The sequence below is a fragment of the Pristis pectinata genome, chromosome 8 (assembly GCF_009764475.1).
Source record: "Pristis pectinata isolate sPriPec2 chromosome 8, sPriPec2.1.pri, whole genome shotgun sequence".
NCBI lineage: Eukaryota > Metazoa > Chordata > Chondrichthyes > Rhinopristiformes > Pristidae > Pristis > Pristis pectinata.
Window position 1 is genome coordinate 8,003,333 of NC_067412.1, and position 22,174 is coordinate 8,025,506.

Consider the following 22,174-nt stretch of genomic DNA (forward strand, 5'->3'; position numbering starts at 1 on the left):
CTGACCTTATTAACCTTAGCCTGACAATTCAACAATATTAAAGGTTATTGTGTGCCATACTCTCCAGGAAGATCCTTGTATTATTCCACAATTGTCCCAAAGAGGAAGGACCCTATGACTCCCTTTCCTCATGATAAATTGCCCTGTCCACTGCCCTTTCAACCTTCTCTCCAACACCAAATATGGAGCATTCAAGGATTTATTTGTTGCCAAGATTGAGGTCACTCATGCTGTTGTTAGAACCACCTCCTTATCTGCCTCTACTTCTCTGGTCCTCACCACCCTTGAGGTCCCTCTCCCCATTCAACTTCATGATTCCCTGTTGTTCCAAGTTCCTTCTATCTCCCTGCCAGTCATCTTCCATCCATGAGCTGTGGTTCTTGATCTTCACTCATACAGTCTTGCATGCTTCCATGACTGTAGACCAAAAGCAAAATACTACAGTTTCTGGAAATCCAAACTAAATACTGAAACTGGTAGACGTGCTCAGGGGTTTCAGCAACATCTATGATAAGAGAAACAGTTAACGTTTCAGGTTGACGAATGTTGATCAGAATTATTGTTAATATGAATGGTCAAATTAAGTGCATGAATTGTGGCCTCTCATGGCTTTATCAGCTCAGCCCTTGCCCGTTGCATTACTTACTGAACAATGTTTCTGTCACATCCATTGGTCTTTCCAAGTGAGTTATTTTTACACTTGGGTTTAAGCTATTTTGGTCGTCTGTCGCTTTGTAGAATTTTAGATATTAAGGGATGTGGGGTTGGTGCAGAAATTTAATCTTGTCAATTGTAAGGCAGGGACAAGGGATCAAGAGGCTTACAGCTGCTTTTTACGTTTATAGAGTTAATGTTTCAGGACTATGGTCATAGAGTTATACAGCATGGAAACAGACCCTTTGGCCCAACTGGTCCATGCCAACCAAGATAGTCCCATTTGCCAGCATTTGGCCAGTAAACTTTTAAACCTTTCCAATCCATGTACCTATGGTCTTTTGTGAAACTTTGATGTAAGGTCATTAACCTGAATCTTTTTTCTCTCCACAGATGCTGCCTGAGCTGGAAGTGTTTCCAGCATTTTCTGTTTTTGTTTCAAATTTCCAGCATCTGCAGTGTTTTTCATTTGAATTTCATTGTAGAGCTTGATATGCCAAGGGTTTTAACATGTTGGAGTTCACTTATACTAATGAAAATTAAGCTACACCTTTTAGTACTTAAAGAATGCTTCATAATGTCTGTTGAAGAAAGAAAGCAGCAGTTCACTTCAACAAAATTAACTTGACTGAATTATTTATTATCAGAGACCCAAAGGTTGATAACTCCATATTTATTTTGAATGAATTCAGTGCTTTTAACCTAGCACGATACTTGGCATTCTCTCCAAAACTTGCTGGAGCAAGTATATCCCAATTCTAGTTTGGTTTTGATTTAAAATAAGTAGTATACACTTTTTTTTCTTTCCATAATACTTACTGCAAAGTAAAATTTGTTGATTTGATTCCCAATCAGTTCCTTGTAAGAAAACTCTCTTAACTGGTTGTAATCCTTCAAGCATTTTGTTTGTACAGTTGCTGGAATGGTACAGTGCCCTATCGTAGTGCAGTTTCAGGAGTGACTTTGTATCTTAATTAAATACCTCCTTCACAAAAAGAGGGGTTTGAGCGGAATATGTGTGCTATGTAAAATAGCAGGTCCAACCTATAAACAAAATCTGCCGTTGCACACACACTCTAACAGCTCTGCACAAGAGCACAGACACTTGATTAGTCATTTGGGAGCTGTTTAAAGCTCATAATTTCAGCAAAATGCCCATTATGCACTCCGCCCAATTTCCTTTCCCCTGCTGAAATTCATTCCACCCAGTATGTCTTAAAGCCACATTGAACAAAGCTAACTTCACTTGGCTAAATGTATCATTTTCAACATTTGCATTGTATCACAAGCTTTGTAGTCTTTTGGGCACTTTTACCTCACCTGCCTTTGATCCCTTTGCAGTAGTATAATTTTAATTTCAAAATAATGTCCAACTGCGACCTCAATTATAACTGGATTACGTGACATATCAACTTCAGACAGCCCACCTTAATTCATGCGATTAACTTAATGCAGGAATAGGAAAGGCAATGACCTAAAATATTTTCTGCAGTATTTTTTTGTAGGAATGACAATTATAGGTTAATATCCAACTTTAATCTTCAAATTAGCTCGTTTAGTTTAAAGTAGACAATTCTGGTATAAAGATCTTAATTGACACATTTGTTTTAATATTCATGTTAATAGTGCTAGTGAATAACATCAAAATATCAGCAAAGCCTTGCAAGTTAATGGTTCAAGAAGTGTCTGTCATCTTAGACTGTCCTTCGGGATCGAGGATGTCTTGCTTCAGCTCTGCCTCTGTGGGTTCTGAGGTGACAGACAAGCCCAGTGTGGTGACCATAAGATATAGGAGCAGAATTAGGCCATTTGACCCATTGACTCTGCTCTGCCATTCAGTCATGGCCGATTTTTTTTTCGCTCAACCCCGTTCTCCCGCCTTCTCTCCGTCACCCTTAACCCCCTTACCAATCAAGAACCTATCAATCTCTGCATTAAATACACCCAATGGCTTGACCTCCACAACCCTCCATGGAAATGAATTCCACAGATTCACCACCCTCAGGCTGAAAAATTTCCTCCTCATCTCAGTTTTAAAGGAACATCCCTTTATTCTGAGGCTGTGCCCTCGGATCCTAGACTCTCCTACTAATGGAAACATCCTCTTCACGTCCATTCTATCCAGGCCTTTCAGTATTTGGTGGGTTTCAATGAGATCCCCCTTCATCCTTTTGTAACAGTAGAGTCTTTAACAGATCAGGCAGGTGATACCTGACGGGACGCGCAAAAGGGTAGTTTGTGAGGCAGTTCATTCCTTCCATCATTTCTGCTGGGTTTTCCTGTGCTCCCAACTCATGGTGTCGAGGTTCTCAGTGCCATCCCGAATGTTCCTTCTTCATTTTGAGTGGTCATGGGCAGAAATTCCAAGGACTCAGTGGGGTTGTTTCCTGTGGCTGGTGATCTCTTCCTATCATAGAGCTCAGAACAGGGTATCTATCTGTTTCGGGAGTCTGGTGTCCGGCATCTGAACAATGTGGCCTGCTCAAAAGAGCTAGCTGAATGTAATTAGTTTGGCTAATTAGGTCGGGAGAGGATGCTGAAGTTGGCTCGCCTTCCAATGGGTTTGGCAGATTTTGATGGTGTCTGTCTTATGCCTTGAGATGCTTGCCATGGGTAGCGTCATAAGCACATAGGAGGGTAGGGATCACTATTGCCCAGCAGACTGAGTTTTGTGCAAGGCTAGAAATCTTGACCTTCAAATGCCCTCTTCCTTAGTTGGCTAAAGGCTGTGCTGGCACATTGGAGAGAAAAGTGAATTTTGTCATTGATGTTTGCCTTGGTGAAATGTGGCTCCCGAGATGTGGGAAGCGGTTCATGTTTTCCAGGGTCCTGTTGTGAATCTTTATCGTTGGGGGCAGTGTTATACAATGGTGGCAGGTTGACAGGGGACCTTTGTTTCACAGATGTTGAAAGTAAAGCCTGCCTCTTGTATGCTTCAGTGACTGACTCAACAATAACGAACTCTCCCTCTGAATATATGCTAACACAAGTGTTTGACTTGCATCTCCTCTACTCCAGAACCAACATTACCCCAACCCTGGTAGTCACCCCACACACACATTCAAAAACCTTTGCAGCATGTAATATTATTTACTTTCTGAAAACAGATTCTTTGAGCTAGTACTTAAAAAGTTTTGCTTTGAACTGGGAAAAATTGTGATGCAATATTGTACGTAATTCCCAAGCTTATAGTTTCACAAACTCTTTGTCATTCTTGCACAAGAGAGGTTCTTGTCCTTTATCCAATATTACCCATCCTCTGAGGGCTGTAAAGTCACATGTCACATTGTCACATGCCCCCTCCCTTCTCTGAGGGACATTAATAAATTGATTGGCCATCCTCTCATGCTAGCACAGAAATCATCACATTTATTTCACGTTCATGACGTTTTATTGTAAGATTTGAACTTAGCCTCTGAGTTGCTGGACAATGCTGAAAGCAGAAGTCTGATGAGCAACATTTTGTGCAGTTGCTACTATTAAATTTTAGTAAATGATCATTTGAGCATTAAAATAGATATGAAATGTCACAACGATTAAATGACTTGTTGAGAACGTAATGCTATGTATGGTTTCAGTGTCAAGACTATGCTATGAATATTTTAAAATTTTATGTAGTGTGGTGGACTGTTCCATAGTGAGGAAGACTTCTAAATTTTCTTTCCATTATGATTTACTACATAGCAACTTACTGCATTGGCAGAATAGATCAAAAGAGTAAGTCCTCCGTCAGAGTGATATTCCATAATCTTCATAATTGTACTGAATCAATAATATTATTAAGTGGTTTCTGGTGCTTTCTGGCTCTTATTTTGTATAAAAAATTCTATTACAACAGTACATGTCAGTTGTTATGTATCTTGAAAGAATTTTTTTTACAATGCCAATATAAGAGAAACTAATGGTCATATATTCAGCAACTTATTATTTTCTTCCCAATAATATAGGAAATGGACTTAAATTAGAAAACAGGCTGTGTTCTAGATTATGACCTCAACCAAGAGCAATCGCTACAACCGTTTCTCTGGAGGTGCAACAAACATACCCACAGCAGACAATACAAGTATTGTAAGTATCACAGCTGAGCTGTAATCTGAAATAGAATTGCTGCTTAGGTGGCAAAATCAAGAATTTAGAACATTTTTTTCTGTAGCTGCCGTTTTTCAAAAGATATTCTCCAAAATCCTTTAATCCCAAATGAATGATACAACGTGGGCCTCTGTATGTTTGTAATGAGATTAAAAATGGCGCTGTGTGATGGAACATGGCTTTAAGCCTGTGTTTCCCTTAACATAGATTCAAGTCACACCCACTGTGGGGTAATGCCACTTGGAGGTCAGATGCTTTTCAGGGGGAATTGAGGGAGGTGGGTTCTTTTCTGGCCACTGGTATCCCCTTCTCAGTAACAAGTTTATATGACATTGACAGAGAATGGGAACTGCACAGATGTCATTTAGGTGGTCTTGGCTGAAGTAGAGAATCCCAATGAAAATATGTTAGGGTGAGGGGTAAATCTGACTTGTATGAAGGCCCATGAAGTTTTGCAGTGCTCCAGCAACTAGCTGATCCATACAGATCACAATGTTCTACAGTTTCTCCTGAGTGCAGCTAAAGCTTCTATTGGCATTTCTAGCCTGGGGAAGAAAATCAGCTCTAATTGCAGCTGCTGTTCTTACTGAATGTGTACAGGCGTTCAATGAGAGTGAGGTCAGAATTGACAGCAAACAACATTACGCTCCCTAAATTATAGATTGTGCCCCATCATTTTATTATTTTCTAAGTGTTCTGCTACCATTTCCTTAATAGGTTCTAGCATTTACCTTACAACTGATGTCACGCTAACTGGTCTTTTATTCCCGGTGTTCTCCCTTCCCCAATAGTTCGTTTACATTTGCTACTGATCTGTGGAAGTTCTGGAGTCTATGGGATGTTGCCGGATGGCAATCAATGCATCTGCTATTTCCACAGCTGTCTCTTTCAAAGTCTTGGGACGCAGGCCCTGTAGAATTATCGCTTTATAGTCCCATTAAATTACCCAGTGCTGATGTTAATTTCTTTCGGTTCCTCATTAGCTCGAGCCCTGTTCTGTACTATTTCCAGAAGGTTTTCTGAATCTGCTGTGAAGGCTAGCAGAGAATATGTAATTTCTTGCCATTTCCTTATTCATCAGTGTAATTTCATCTGCCTTGCATTGTAAGGAACTGATATTAGGATTTGATAATCTTATCCTTTTTACAATCTTTTACAATCAGTTTTTGCTTCTTGCTGTAGTACTTGTGATCTGCTTTCCCTTGTCAATTTCTTGGTCCTCCCTTGCTGAAATCTGAAATTTTTTGAATCCGTGGGCTTACTGAACTTTTTGGCAACACCATACACGTCCTCCCCAGCTTACAAGCACCCGACTTACGTACAAACCACAATTACAAACGAGAGTTTAGATGACGGGTGGTAAGGAGTTGCCGACTTCTGTGTGGAAACTTGGTTCGTGGCCACATCTCCAACTGGTCATCTGTTCGGGTTACAAACAGCTCACAGGAACAGCACCCTGCCGTAACCTGGAGAGGACCTCTCTGCCTTTAGAACTACCTTTAAATTAGCATGTTGGCCAAGGCTGTGGTCCAATTTTCCTGTTAAATTATTGTACATTAAAGCAATACATGCTTATTGTAAACTATGTATGGAATTATGAAGTGTGAAAACTTTGTATTAATAAATGAAGCAGCCCATGCCTGCATGCAGCAAGATCTAGGCAACATTCAGCCAAGGGCTGGTACATGGCAATTAATACAACAGTGCCAGGCAATGATCATCTCCCGCATAAGAGAGTCTCATCACCTATCATTGACATTCAATGGCTTTACTGTCATCGAGTCCCTCACCACCTACATCCTGGAGGTCAGGATTGACCAGAAGCTCAACTGGAATATCCACTTAAATACTTTGGTTACAGTAGAAGGTCTGAAGTTGAGTGTCCGATGGTGAATATCTTGCCTACTGACACCCCCCACCCCTCAAAGTCGTTCCACCATTGGCAAGGTTCAATTCAGGAACATGATTCAATATTCTGCATGAGTGTAGTTTCAACAACACTCAAAAAAGCTTGAAACCATCCAGGACATAGCAATCCACTTCACTGGCATCCCATCCTTCACCCCAAACATTCATTCCCTCTACCACCAGCAGACCATCGCTGCAGTGTGGATTGTCTACAAAATGCACTCACCTAGGCTACTCGGACAGCACCTCTCAAATCAGTGACCTCTACCAACCCGGAAGGACAAGGGCAGAAGGAGCACAGGAGCACCACGAGCTGCAGGTTTCTCTCCACGTCACAAATCACACACTGTCCTGACTTGGAACTATATTGTTGTTACTTCACAGTCACTGGGTCTAAATCCTGTAACTCTCTCCTCAGTAACACTTGGATTACCTTCACCATGTGTACTGCAGTAGTTCAATAAGGCAGATCATCATTCCCATCAAGGACAATTAGGGATGGGCAATAAATGCTGGCGTCACTAACGATGCTCATATCTGCAAATATACATTTTAAAAAAATTCACACTTGGATCTTGCTTAAATTTGTTTGCATCATAGAGATGAGGTGGACAGTAAATCCTGCCTGTTTTAGCTCTTAACAGTAATTTCTTGGTGAGTATCTTGACCGATGGCTCTGGCACTTTTCAAGGGCCATTATTCTTTTCATTACTGTTAACTTGTATACATTAATTTTAAAGCATTTCATCTCTGATTTAATATTATCCTGGATATTTGGCATAATATTCTCTCTCTCATAGTTCGTGACAGAAAGTAGTTTTCTTATATTCACTAATGATATCACTAACAGCTTTGAAGCGGTTTGCTGTCAATTCTGATGGTGTTTATTCACATATGAAACAATAAATGAGTCAATTTGAAAATCTGGCTTTCCCACTTTGATTGCACAACCTCTACATCCTCTGCCACAGACCCAAGAATTCAAGTTTTTATTTTTCCTTTAAAAACAGACAAGAATGGAAACTACTTTTGGTCCAGCATATTCCACTGTCACTACCATCACTAAAGGTAAGCGGGAGTGGATGTACGTCCCTCTCTTCTCTCTCTTCTCTCTCTTCTCTCTCTCCTCTCTCTCCTCTCTCTCCTCTCTCTCCTCTCTCTCCTCTCTCTCCTCTCTCTCCTCTCTCTCCTCTCTCTCCTCTCTCTCTCTTGTCTGAGTGTTTAATTATCCACATGAGATCAGTTAGTTGTTTCTTATTCTAACTTAAAATGACACAGTTACTCTGAACCCATCATACCAAATCAAGAGGTAATCTTGGTAGGAACATCAGCTACCCCTAGGAGACACAAGAGACTACAGATGCTGAAATCTGGAACAAAAAACAAACTGCTGGAGGAACTTGGTGGTCCAGTCAGCATCTGTGGAGGGAAACGGGCAGTCGTGCTTCGGGTTGAGACCCTTCACCTGTTTCTTCTTTGTGTTTTTGCATGCTTTACTCTTTAGAGCGAGGTAGTTATCAGAGACTGCGTGGGTTTATAAAAGGTAACTTGTGCCTTGCAAAGCTTTTTTTTCAAGGAATTGACTCAAGTAGTTGACACAGGAATACCTCTGTTATGATTTTTGGAAAACTTTGATAAAGCTTTTCATTGGCGATTGTGAGCTGCACCTGGAACTTACAGATTGAGGGCAAATTTACTAAAAGCCAGTTTCCTAACCCAATGGTGCACTGATAAATAGTTTGTTTCTTCCAGTCTAGTGTACTGCATCCAGTGTTCACAATGCGGTCTCCTCTTCATTGGAGAAACCAAACACAGATTGGGTGATCACTTCACAGAGCACCTGAGTTCAATCTGCAGGAGTGACCCTAAACTTCCCATTGCCTGCCACTTTAATTCTCTATCCCCTGTCCACTGTAACCTACTGGTCAGTGGCCTCCTGCACTGTTACATTGAGGCCCAACGCAAGCTTGTAGAACAGCACCTCATCTTTTGTCTGAGCACATTGCAACCTAATAAAGTGGAAATATTGTGTAGGATTTAAAGTGCTGTCTTCTCATGATCTTAAAATGAAGGAGAAATCATTTTACTCTTTTGGTATGCAGCTGATGGAACAAATACCTTCAAGCAGCATCGGAGGACTCCATCTTCTTCTAGCACACTGGCATATTCACCCAGAGATGAAGATGATGCAATGGTATGTATTTTACAGGTGCCTTAATTTTTTTCTCCTTCATCCCCATTGGTCAACTGCTCCAGGATTCTCTGTCAATTATCTGTTCTGAATGTAATAACCAGTTTTAATCCTAATTGTATTTTTTATCATTTTTAAATCTTTTTGAATCAGAATCAGATTTATTATCACTGACATATGACACGAAATTTCTTGTTTTGCGGCAGCAGTACAGTGCAAAGACATAGAAATCTATAAATTACAAAACTATATGAAGTGCAAAAAAAAAGGAATAATGAAGTAGTGTTCATGGGTTGTCCAGAAATCTGATGGCGGGAGGGGAAGAAGCTGTTCCTGAATCATTGAGTGTGGGTCTTCAGGCTGCTATACCTCCTCCCTGATGGTAGTAACGAGAAGAGGGCATGTCCCGGGTGGTGAGGGTCCATAGTGATGGATGCTGCCTTCTTGAGGCACCACCTCTTGAAGATGTCCTCAGTGGTGGGAAGGGTTGTGTCGGTGATGGAGTGGGCTGAGTTTGGGAGGTTTAATAAGGGTAGGGCATAAATCATGAATGGTAGAGCCCTAGGGAGTATTGAGGAACAGAAGGTGTACAAGACCATCGATCCCTAAAATAGCACAAGTAGATAAAGTGGTGAAGATGGCATGCAGGATCCTGGCCTTCATAGATCAGAGCAGAAGAGCATGGAGATCATGGTACAACTTTATAAAACTTTGGTAAGGCCACAGCTGGAGTATTGTGTGCGGTTCTGGTCACCATACTTTAGGAAGGACATAAATACACTAGCAAGGGCTCGGAAGAGATTCACCAGGATCTTGCCTAGGATAGGGTGTTTCAGTTATGAGGAGAGACTGGATAGGCTGGGTTTGTTTTCCTTGGAGACTGAGGAGGGACCAGATAGAGCTATACAAAATTATGAGGTACATAGATTGGGTGGATCGTGAAAAACCTTTCCCTATAACAAGAAATGTCTAAAGCCAGAAGGTATACATTTAAGGTAAGAAGGTAAGGAGTAAGAGGGTTAGGGGGGAATCTGAGGAATTTTTTGTCACCCTGAGGGTGTTTGTAATCTGGAATACACTGCTGGAGAAGGTGCTGAAGGCAGGTAATCTCACATTATTTAACAAGAATCTGGATGAGCATTTGAATCATCAAGACATAAAGGCTATGGACCAAGTGTTGGTAAATGGGATAAGTATAGATGGATACTTGATGATTGGCATGGACATGGTGGGCTGAAGGGCCTGTTCCTGCATACCGTACGACTCTTTGAAAAATCACCTTATCCTCAATCCTGTGTCTGCTTGAAGAACTCCCAAGTTCTTCAATGTCTTTAAAAATAGTAGATATGTTATAACATTCCCCCTCTTCCTGAGTGCTTTAGGTTTCTTAGCAACTTGTTCTTCTGAGTTGGTGAATCAAACTTCTATCCCTCTGGCTTCCTGCTAATGTTTCTACTTCCTTCTTGTATTACAGATAAAACTGAGCTCAGTGTTCCAGATGCAGCCTCATTGAGGTCAGCTAGAACTTACTGTTCACAGCATCTCTATCCTAGACTTTGAAGTTACATCCTTAGCTGTATGCACCAATATTTGCACTTACAATCTTCACCACTTCATGTGCCAAACTTCCCAAAATGTCTCCCCTTCTGTTACCTCGGGTGCCTTCAATATATAATCTGCAATCTCATTTCTACTTACCTCATGATGTTATGCTTCCCCACATTGAACCCCATCTGCTCTCTTTCTGCCCATGCATGCATTTTATATTCATTTGAATCATCTTACTCTGTACCTAATTTGTTATCATATTCAAAGATAGATACTTTGGACAGTATTCCATCCTCTAAATAGTTTGTAAACACTTTAACTCATCTCATGTGACTCCACTGATAGTCAATCTCCATTTTGCTACTTCATACCAATCCTCTCCCACCCAGCCAATAACTTGTTTTGCTGCCTGACATTTATCCACACATTGGTCCAGCTTCCCCATGGATGGGCAGCCTGCAAATCTGTTTGCTGTATGGGCTGTTATTGAATGCCTTCTTGAAGAATAGGCAGATAATAAGAAGGCTGATCCAGAAGATTAAGGCACATGGGATCCATGGAGACTTGGTAAATTGGGTTCAAGATTGGCTTGGTCATAGAACACAGAAGGTAATGGTGAAGGGGTGTTATTCTGACGGTGGTATTCTGCAAGGATCAGTGCTGGGACCTCTCTTGTTTGTAAAATATACAAATAATTTGGACAATAATGTATGTGAGCTGATTAGTACGTTTGCAGACAACACATAAATTGGCAGAGATGTGGATAATCAGAATCAGGTTTATTATCACTGACATATGTCGTGAAATTTGTTGTTTTGTGGATCAGCACAGTGCAAGACATACAGACATAAAAATTACTATAAGTTACAAAAATAAATAGTTCAAAAGAGAAATAATGAGGTAGTGTTCATGGGTTCTTGGACCATTCAGAAATATGACAGTGGAGGGGAAAAACCTATTCCTGAAACGTTGAGTGTGGGTCTTCAGGCTCCTGTACCTCCTCCCTGATGGTAGTAACAAGAAGAGGGCATGTCCCAGATGGTGAGGGTCTTTAATAATGGATGCTGGCTTCTTGAGGCACCGCCTCTTGAAGATGTCCTTGATGGCGGGGAGGGTTTTGCCTGTGATGGAGTCTACAACCCTCTGCAGCCTCTTTTGATCCTGTGCATTGGAGCCTCCATTCAAGGTGGTGATACAACCAGTCAGAGTGCTCTCCACTGTACATCTGTAGAAATTTGCAAGATTCTTTGGTGACTTACCAACTCTCTTCAAACTCCTAATGAAGTAGAGCTAGCATGCCTTCTTCATGTTTGCATCAATGTGTTGGGCCCAAGGTCAATCCTCTGGGATGTTGACGCCCAGGAATTTGAAGCTGCTCTCCCTTTCCACTGCTGACCCCTCAGTGAGGACTGCTGTGTGTTCTCCTGACTTCCCTCTCCTGAAGTCCACAATCAATTCCTTGGTCTTGCTGATGTTGAGTGTGAGGTTGTTATTGCGACACCAGTCGACCAGCTGATCTATCTCACTGCTGTATACCTCCTCATCTCCATCTGAAATTCCACCAACAACAGTAGTGTCATCGGCGAATTTATAGATGGCACTTGAGCTGTGCCTAGTCACACAGTCATGAGTATAGAGAGAGTAGAGCAGTAAGCTAAGCACGCATCCTTGAGGTGCTCCTGTGTTGATTATCAGTGAGGAGGAGGAGGAGAAGATAGAAAGGAAGGTTGTCAAAGCATACATCAGGATCTAGATCAGTTGGAAATATGGACAAAGAAATGGCAGATGGAATTTAATCTGGAGAAGTGTGAGGTATTGCACTTTGCAAGGTCAAATGTAAGAGGAAAGTATACAGTAAATGGCAGGAGCATTGATGTACAGAGAAATCTTGGGGTGCAAGTCCATTGCTCCCTGAAAGTGGCAACACAAGTAGATATGGTGGTAAAGAATGCGTATGGCATACTTGCCTTCATCGGTCGGGGTGTTGAATATAAAAATCAGGAAGTCATGTTGCAGCTGTATAACACTTTGGTTGGACCACATTTGGAGAAGCGTGGCAGTTCCGTTCACCGCATTACAGGAAGGATGTGGAGGCATTGGAGGGGGTGCAGAAGAGGTTCACTAGGATGTTGCCTGGATTTGAGAATATTAGCTACAAGGAGAGGTTGGACAAACTTAGACTGTTTTCCCTGGAGGGTTGGAGGCTGAGGGGCGACCTGATAGAATTATATAAAATTATGAGAGGCACAGATGGATGGAGGGAAAGTTTAAAGGAGATTCATGAGGCAGGTTTTTGTACACAGAGAGTGGTAGATGCCTGGAGCACACTGCCGGCGGAAGTGGTAGAAGTGGATATGATAGCAACATTTAAGAGACATTTAGACAGGCATATGAACAGGCAGGGAGTGGAGGGATATGGACAATGTGGAGGCAGATGGGATTAGTTTAAATTGGCATCATGGTCGGCACAGACATTGTGGACTGAAGGGCCTGTTCCTTTGCTGTACTGTTCTTTGTTCTACTGTTAATAGCCAGTCTGTCACCCTTATCCACCAGATCCGTAACCTAGAGGATATCAATGATAATCTATTCTTTCTGAAGCCATGCTTGTACTCTGATCGGGATTAGGAGAAACCACATGATCCATTAATGTAATCTCACATTCTTTGACTGACATAGTGGCTGGTTTCTCACAGATACAGTGATCCATGTTCAATACTGACTTCCGGTGCTCCCTGTATAGAGTTTACACATTCTCCCTGTGGCTGTGTGGGTTTTCACTAGGTGGTCCAGTTTCCTTCCCCATCCCAAAGGCAAATGGTTAGTGGGTTAATTGGCCACTGTAAATTACCCCTAATGCAGGTGTGTGGGAGTTGATGGAAAGTGGGAAGAATAGTTTACAGGGAAAATTAGAGAGGGAATGGAATTTTTCTCTGAGCTGACATAGGAGGTATTTGGCCCATCATAAGGAGATATAAAAATTAACCCTTTCCCCATAATCTCTATTTCCCTGTTACCTTCCCTGGACCTATTCATGGCCAACTGTCGGCGCGACATCAGCCGCCTTGATTTTTCTGCCCCCCTCACCCACTCCAACCTCACCCCTTCTGAACGCCCTGCTCTCCATCCCTCTGCACCAACCCTGACATTGTCATCAAACCAGCCAACAAAGGTGGTGCCGTGTTAGTCTGGCGTATGACCTCTACCTTGCAGAATCCAGATGCCAACTCTCGGACACTTTCTCCAACTTACCCCTGAACCATGACCCCACCAAGGACCACCAGGATATTATCTCCCGCACCATCACTGACCTCATCGCCTCAGGAGATGTCCCTCCACAGCTACCAACATGATAGTTCCGCAACCTAGGACTGCCCATTTCTATCTCCTCCCCAGAATCCACAGGAAGGACTGTCCCAGCAGACCTATTGTCTCCGCATGCTCTTGCCCCACGGAGCTCGTATCCTCATACCTGGACACTATTCCTGTCCCCCCGGTCCAATCCCTTCCCACCTACGTCCGTGACACTTCACACACTCTCCAACTCTTCCATAGCTTTTGGTTCTCCGGCACACACAACCTCATCTTCACCATGGACATCCAGTCCCTATATACCTCCATTCCCCATCATGACAAACCTCACTGCCCTCTGCTTCTTTCTTGACCAGAGACGGAACCAGTCCCCTTCCACTAACACTTTCCTCCGCCTGGCTGAACTTGTCCTCACTCTACGCGACTTCACTTTTGATTCCTCTCATGACCTACAGATCAAGGGCATAGCCATGGGCACTCGCATGGGCCCCAGTTATGCCTGCCTCTTTGTTGGCTACGTTGAACAGTCTCTGTTCCAAGGCTACTCTGGCCCCATTCCTCAACTCTTTCTCCGCTGTATCAATGACTGTATTGGTGCCACCTCTTGTATTCGTGTGGAACTCAACAGTTTCATAAATTTCACCACAAATTTTCACCCTACTCCCCAATTCACTTGGACTATCTCTGACACCTCTCTCTCCTTCCTCAATCTTTCCATCTCCATCTCAGGAGATTCCTTATCCACCGACATCTTCTACAAACCCACTGACGTCCATAGCTGCCTCAATTACATCTCCCCCCACCCTGTCTCTTGCAAGGATGTTATCCCATTCTCTCAATTTCTCCTCCTCCGCTGCATCTGCTCCCATGATGCTTTCCACTCCAGGACATCCGAGATGTCCAACTTCTTTTCTAACCGTGGCTTCCCCCCGACTGTGGTTGAGAGAGCTCACACCCACATCTCTGCCATCTCCCGCACCTCTGCTCCCACCCCCACCGCTCCCAGACCCAAAAGGGATAGGGTCCCCCTTGTCCTCACATTTCACCCCACCAGTCTACGTATCCAACATATCATTCTCTGCCACTTCTCCCATCTCCAATGGGACCCCACCGCCAAGTATATCTTCCCCTCCCCACCCATTTCTGCCTTTCGCAGGGACCGTGGTCTCCGTGACTCCCTAGTTCACTTCTTCCCCCCCCCCCACCCCCAACCCATCCCGCTCCCACCCCGGGAACTTTCCACTGCCCCCGTCATAGGTGCAACATCTGCCCCTACACCACCTCCATCACCTCCATCCAGGGACCCAAACAGTCCTTTCAGGTGAGGCAGAGATTCACCTGCACCTCCCTTAATATCACCTACTGCATTCGGTGCTCCAAGTGTGGCCTTCGCTACACTGGTGAGACCAAACGCAGACTAGGTGACCATTTCGCAGGACACCTGCGCTCTGTCTGTAACCGCAATCTGCATCTCCCCGTTGTCAGTCACTTCAACTCCCCCTCCCACACTATCACTGATATGTCAGTCCTCGGCCTCCTCCACTGCCAGGAGAATCCCAAGTGCAAACCGGAGGAACAGCACCTCATTTTCCATCTTGGAAGCTTGCAGCCTAACGGCATGAACATTGAATTCTCCCACTTTAAGTACTCCCCCTTACCCCCACACACACACCCCCAACCATGCCTCTTCTTTTCTTCCCTTTCCTAGCTTATCTCTTTTTTTTCCACCCCTTTTTTCTCTCTCTCCTTACCTTTGACCCATCCCCCGGTGGATCTGCTCTCCTCTCCTTCCCCGCACCTGCCTGTCACTATCTCTTACCTGCATCTACCTATCACCACCTCATGCCCACCCCGCCTCCCCTCTTTTGTCCACCTATCACTGCTCTGCTTTTCCCTCCTATATATTGGGCTTCCCTTTTTCCTATCTTCAGTCCTGAAGAAGGGTCCTGACCCGAAACGTTGACCGCCTGCTTTTCTCCACGGATGCTGCCTGACCTGCTGAGTTCCTCCAGCATCATCGTGTTTTTCATCTAGATTCCAGCATCTGCAGTCCTTTGTTTCTCCATTTCAAAGGCTTAACCCTCCACTTTGTTATACGTGTTCTTTACTAATCCATTACAATGATGCCAGATTCCTGAATTTAAAAATTAATGACTTTAAAATACCAGATTGCATCAAGAATTATATAGCTTCACTTTTAATGGCCTTTACCTTGTGTGGTGTTTTTACTTGGGCTTGACTTTGTGTCCTCTCAGTAGAAGGTTGAGAAGGCTACTGCTGAAAGAAGTGTTTGGTGGGTCAAGGAAGTTTGGCAGAGATGCTGGTACACCTCTTGTAATTTATCTGTGTCCAGCACCCTTATGGTACAAAAGATATACTAGGTGCTAGTACAAAGTGGAGGAAATAGTATTTTGCAGATTTTCACCTCCATATCTCATTATTTTCAGTTAAATAGAGAAATATTATGCAGTATTAAGCTACTTGTTCTTTGCTGTTGTTGGGTTATTTACATCTTAAGGGTCCTTAATTGAACATGACCCTCTTTTTTGGGAACACCCATTCACAACATTTATGGTGCGACTGCTTTTTCTTTAATGTTAGCTGATCAAATTAATTCTCTCACTCCTAGGCAATTATTTATCTTGATTTAATGCCATTCTTGCATTCTGCTGTCCACTGGCAGAGAACTAATCTTTCATCCATGCACACTTACATTGGTCAAATTCAAGAGATTACTAGATAAGCATATGGAGGAATTTAAAATAGAGGGATATGTGGGAGGAAGGGGTTAGATAGTCTTAGGCAAGGTTTAAAGGTCGGCACAACATTGTGGGCCGAAGGGCCTGTATTGTGCTGTACTGTTCTATGTTCTTATAGTGCTGTATCTAAAGAAATTAAATGAGGTATAATATCAGACAGTACCTTAGTAGACTTCACTCATGATGTGCCGTTTTAAAATGTATAAATGAATAGCAGTGTGAGACTTATGTTACTTTTTGATCAATTCCTTAAATAAAATTCCACTTTCTGTGCTTTTTGATAGTCTGTCTCAGAACCTGACTCAATGTTGTTTTGAATTGGCATGTTTAATTTAATTTTATTTACAGCGTGGTAACAGGCCCTTCTGGCCCAGCGAGTCTGCGCCGCCCATTTTAAACCCAAATTAACCTACCCGTACATCTTTGCAATGTGGGAGGAAACCGGAGCACCCGGAGGAAACCCATGCAGACACGGGAGAACGTACAAACTCCTTACCGACAGCAATGAGAATTGAACCCTGATCGCTGGCGCTGTAATAGCGTCGCGCTAAAAACAGGTTATTCTGACTTTGTCAGTGCTGTGGTAAGAGCAACACACCTGCATTAATTTGCACAGTCATATGTTTAGAAGAACAATTTACCACCTTTTTCTCTCTTCCTAACAGCTCCTCACTCTGTCTTGGATCAAACAGATATAATAGTTTGTTGTTCATAGAACTAGTTCGTATTATTAAGTCTTTTTCTGGGATTTTCTCCACTTGTTTTAAGTACCATCCTAATCATTAAACTGTTCCCAAGTACAAGACAAACTTTTACATAGCCATCAGCAGACTTTACAGAAATGACTTACTTTATTGCCCTCAGTTAGGCCTCCAGTACAGGAAACGGCAAAGTGCGACTCATGTTAATTGAATAGCAGGAAATCACCAGATTTAGTGGAATAGAAAACTTGGCAAAAGGTTTACAGTGATTAGCACAAGTGCGGCTGCACAATGCCTATGTTGTCATTGTTAGCCCAGTCAGTCCCTTTGCTAACTCTTAAGAATCTGGAGACAAGACAACTTTAACTAAGGTTCAAGGTAAATTCTTCTCTTTTTTTAGGTAGGGGAATGTAAGGTCCTGGGTTTTCCTTTGGTCCACTTTCCAATTATCATGCAGGAGTAACTGCATTTGAGTCTCTCAAGTGATCTGGATTTTGATGTGCTCTCCAGGATTTGAGATCTTGCAACATTAGCTCACATGGCTGAAGTTTTACAGGACAACAAAATAGCTTGTAGTCTTCATTCCCTGCTGGAACTGCGGAGTGTTGTACTTATTCACTGAATATTTTCATGTTTGTTTAACGGCAGAACTAAAACTTTGTACTCAGTTCATTAGAGTATTTTAGTAGCTACTTTAATACAAAGTGCACCATTAGCTTGAATGTTTGTCAGTTGCAAAAGTGGGCATTTAAACGTTGACCATTTTATTGTACACAACACAGAGGTTAAAATGGTGCATGTAGTAATGATCAGAGTGGCACTGGTCAAAATTAATTCCTTTTGTGCTTGGTGCAAGGATTGCAACTGACAGTGATGTCTTTTTGTAGCCTCCAATCAGTACTCCACGTCGATCAGATTCGGCCATATCTGTACGGTCCCTGCACTCGGAATCGAGCATGTCTCTCCGATCTACGTTTTCTCTACACGAAGAGGAAGATGAGCAGGTGCGAGCAAGTGCTTTGTGTCAGCTTTGGGAATTGTTAAGTGGAAGGGAGAGAAAACAAACTGAGAGTTCTGTATAAAGTGGCGGTGGGCGTCAACCTAAGTTGCTTTATGTAGACTGTGTTTTATAAACCAAGTGAAATAATTGCCTAAATCCAGAGATGGGATACCATAGCCAGGGTGCATCAAAAATATTGCAGGTTTTTGCCTACAGCAAGGGGTTAAGTTGCAGCTTGTTCTGGATAATTGTTATAATAATTATTTCTGAGATTTTATTTAAAATCTTATCTTGAAATGGATTTGTTCAATATAACAGAACCGTCAGAATGAATTGCCAGTAAAATGGATGAAATCTGAAGTTGCCGATTTACAATTCCTGAGAAGTAAAACATAGCTAATAAATTGTCAGCATGTTATTCCAGTGTGATATTTGCCACCTGTATTTCATATAATGATCACCTGTGTTTTACGATCTGCTCTTGTTGTTCCAGGAACTTCTGGTTTTTGCGGAACAGCCTTCAGTAAAATTATGTTGCCAACTTTGTTGCAGTGTGTTCAAAGATCCTGTCATCACTACATGTGGAGTAAGCAAAGCAATCCTGAATATAATTTAGTTTTTTAATGCATTCATGGCTTGTTTGTGCTTTCTGGATGATAACATTTTTAAGCAAATTCGCAGCAATTTTGCTGTTAATCAGCTGGGCAAATTACTAGTGGAGAAATCTTACATAATATCCATTCAGTGAGAAATGTACAGGGAAGAATGCAGAAGTATTTTGTCTGGCCACATTTTGAATTGCAGTCCGAATGCTAAGGCTGGGAAAGGGGCAGATAGCAGGATTAGCTTTCCTCTAAGTACTTTTGTTGTGCAACTTTATTAGGTAAGGGTCTATCTCAAGTAGTTGTAATTTCTGGTACTTGTCTTTTGCAGGGATGTTTTTGCATTGTCAGAACTTGACCTGGGATGTAAATAGTGCTTTTTGAGATTGTTACCTTTCTTTTTCGATCTATATATGTTCTATGATCTACTTCTTGTTCTTGGCATGTACCAAATTATATTATTTCAAATCATCGCTGTATGGAACCCAGCTTTCTTTATAAGTTTACTTTTTGTGTGGTGTGAATTGGATGATTAAAGGGGGAGGAATACAGTGTTTGATTCTTGCTTCTTTCCATTAACTTTAATAAATGTTCTCAGAACAGGGAAGAGTTCTTGGAAAAGCAATAAATGTAATTATGTTCAGTATATAAATAATTTTAGCAGTAATCGTACTTTGTTTAAATTTCTAAATTTAGCACAGGTTTATTGCCAACCCTTCATACTATCGTGAGATATTATTTGCAAAATGGTCTTCAGTTTACTATTCAGTGTTAAAGCCCTTTCTCAGGAAGCTGTGAATTTTGCTTATTAGCATGGAAAGTCCCTTTAGCAGGAAGTAGGTACGTTGGACATGACGTCCAAGTAGTGAATGTTTTGCTGCAGCTGTACACATTAGGAAGGAGAGGTGAATACATGTTGTCATAGAAATGAAGCTCGCAATTAGCAGGCCAATAGCCAGTGCTGGGAAACTAAGTGCCACTGTTTGTGTACTGGAATTGTTGACAGTTTTTACAGTAATGTGAGTGAATAATGGTTGTTTGATCTGGGAGGTTGTTCTGTTTCACAGAGTTGGCATTTATTGTTTTTTTGTTGATCAGGTCAGGAAGGAAATTCTTTCAGTGTATCGGCTTTAGAACACAAAACATGTTGCTAGTCTAAACCGGTTTAATCCACAGCTTCGCATTCTTGTTCATCTTTCTTTTAGTGATGTAAATGGCACTTAGTAACACTAGTTTTCTTTCTTTTTTTAAAACAGCACACATTTTGCAGAAGGTGTGCCTTAACATCTGGTAAGTTTCATTTTCTATGTCAAAATAAGGTACCTCACAAAATTTCCCTAAACCCATAAACGTGCACCTTCTGCAGGCATTGATCTATGTCAATGCAACATTATATAATTCTCGCCAGACAATTCAATAAAGACATTAAATAAAAGTTTGCTCCAAATCCTACTGACCTGCACAACCTACTTAAAGATTAGCACATAATATAGGACATATGATCTTATAGAAATGTGTAAAATCATGAGGGGCATAGATAAGGTGAATGCACTCAGGGTTTGGGAATCAAGAACTAGAGGGCATGGGTGTAACGTGAGAGGGGAAAGATTTAATAGGGACCTGAGGGGCAACTTTTTTACACAAAGGGTGGTGGGTATGTGGAATGAACTGCCAGAGAAAGTGGTTGAGGCAGGTACAATGATAACTTTTAAAAGAAAGTTGGACAGGTACATGGATGGGAAAGGTTTGGAAGGTTATGGGCCAAATACGAGCAAATGGAACTAGCTTGGATGGGCATCTTGGTCAATGTGGACCAGTTGGGCTGAAGGGCCTGCTTCTGTGCTGTATGACTGTACAACAGTACAGCACAGGACCTTCAGCACATGATGTTGCACTGAACTAATTAAGCTAATGATGCCTAATTAAACTAATCCCTTCTGCCTGCACATGGTCCATATCCCTCCACCCTGCATATTCATGTGCCTATCTAAGAGCCTTTTAAACACCTCCATCATATCTGTCTCCACCATCACCCCTGGCAGCGCATTCCAGGCACCCACCGCTCTGTGTAAAAAAAACTTGCCCCGCACATCTCCTTTGAACTCCTCCCTACTCTAAATGCATGCCCTCTAGTACTGGACAGTACAACAATGGGAAAAAGATACCTCTCATAATTTTATGAACATCTATCACAAATAATATGTAAATATCACAGCATGTTATTGTTTGGAAATCACAAGTTTAAAACTTTTATTGCATATAGTGTAAATGAAAATGCACTGCAGAGCAGCACTGTCCTGAACTTTGCAGCCTGGCTTTAATTAGTTTTTTTTTGTGTGTTCACAGAAAAGTGCCCTGTTGACAATGCAAAGCTGACCGTTGTGGTTAATAACATAGCTGTGGCTGAACAGATTGGAGAGTTGTTCGTCCACTGTAAATATGGCTGCAGGCCAGCTTCAAATGGGAAACCAGGGGCCTTCGAGGTTGACCCACGAGGATGTCCATTCACTGTAAAGTTGAGCGGTCGAAAGTAAGTTGTACTTCATCATCTTAAACAGTGGCATACTTTGACTCGACTGATTTAACAAGCTGATTTTAAGCAAGGTTTCACAATTTGCAACTGAGTGTGAAAGCATAAGTACCCCTTCAGCACTGAACCACATGATTTAGAAGATAATTCTTGTTTACCCACACACTTTATTAGAAAATATTGTCACGAAACATCTCCATCGACCAGGTGTATGTAATCTTGTAGACCAGTTGAAAAGCATGTTAATCAGCAGCTTTGAGTTTTGCTGTTGTTGCCTCCGGGTACTGTTCTTCTTATAGTTCTCTGTCTGGTTCATTAGATAAGCTGGTTCAGGCACATCTCAAACATCCAATCCAAAAGCTGTCATAAAGGAACACCCCGTTAATTTATACTGAGGTTCATTAAATAAAGTAATTACATGCATTGATTGTTGAAAAAGATGACCTATAATAGTACCATATTATCTTTTGAGAGTAAAAGTTCAACTTTAGAAAATGTAGCTTTAATTCTCATCCAGCTTTAAATGTTCCTGGGTTTTCTACTGCAGGTGTGGGCTAGGAATCAGGGTGTGGAAACATTAAATAACTTAAAACGTTTATCAAATCTATCGATAGATTTTCATTGATCTAAAATGCACTCTCAGAATAAACTTGCTCAGTGCTGCTTTTGAGTTCTCTGAACAAAGATAATATTAAACCCAACTGAGAATATCCTCCAAAGATGGTCCAGTGTAGCAGATGTCCAAGTATTTGCCTGGTTCATTCTTGCCTCATGCACCAGAAAGTGAATGGGTTTAAAGTGCACCACATCACATAACCTTGACAAATGTTTCAGAGCTGTACTGAGAGAGTGCTCCATTGTCCAAGATGCTGTCTTTGAA

The 22,174-nt window shown here is 41.9% G+C and overlaps 1 protein-coding gene across 3 annotated transcripts in view; it reads left to right on the forward strand.

The window, feature by feature from the left end:
• Positions 1-22,174, forward strand: part of traf7 (TNF receptor-associated factor 7) — a 72,575-nt gene that overhangs the window by 28,366 nt on the left and 22,035 nt on the right. For 2 of the 3 annotated variants that reach the window (XM_052021604.1, XM_052021605.1), the window contains exons 2-8: positions 4,602-4,722; positions 7,662-7,719; positions 8,754-8,845; positions 18,050-18,166; positions 18,656-18,748; positions 20,021-20,054; positions 21,111-21,294. In XM_052021604.1, coding sequence (XP_051877564.1) covers positions 4,642-4,722; positions 7,662-7,719; positions 8,754-8,845; positions 18,050-18,166; positions 18,656-18,748; positions 20,021-20,054; positions 21,111-21,294 — 659 coding nt within the window. In that variant the 5' untranslated portion in view covers positions 4,602-4,641. Of the gene's footprint in view, positions 1-4,601; positions 4,723-7,661; positions 7,720-8,753; positions 8,846-17,492; positions 17,541-18,049; positions 18,167-18,655; positions 18,749-20,020; positions 20,055-21,110; positions 21,295-22,174 lie in introns of those variants that run through there. The other variant, XM_052021606.1, reaches the window with a different exon arrangement.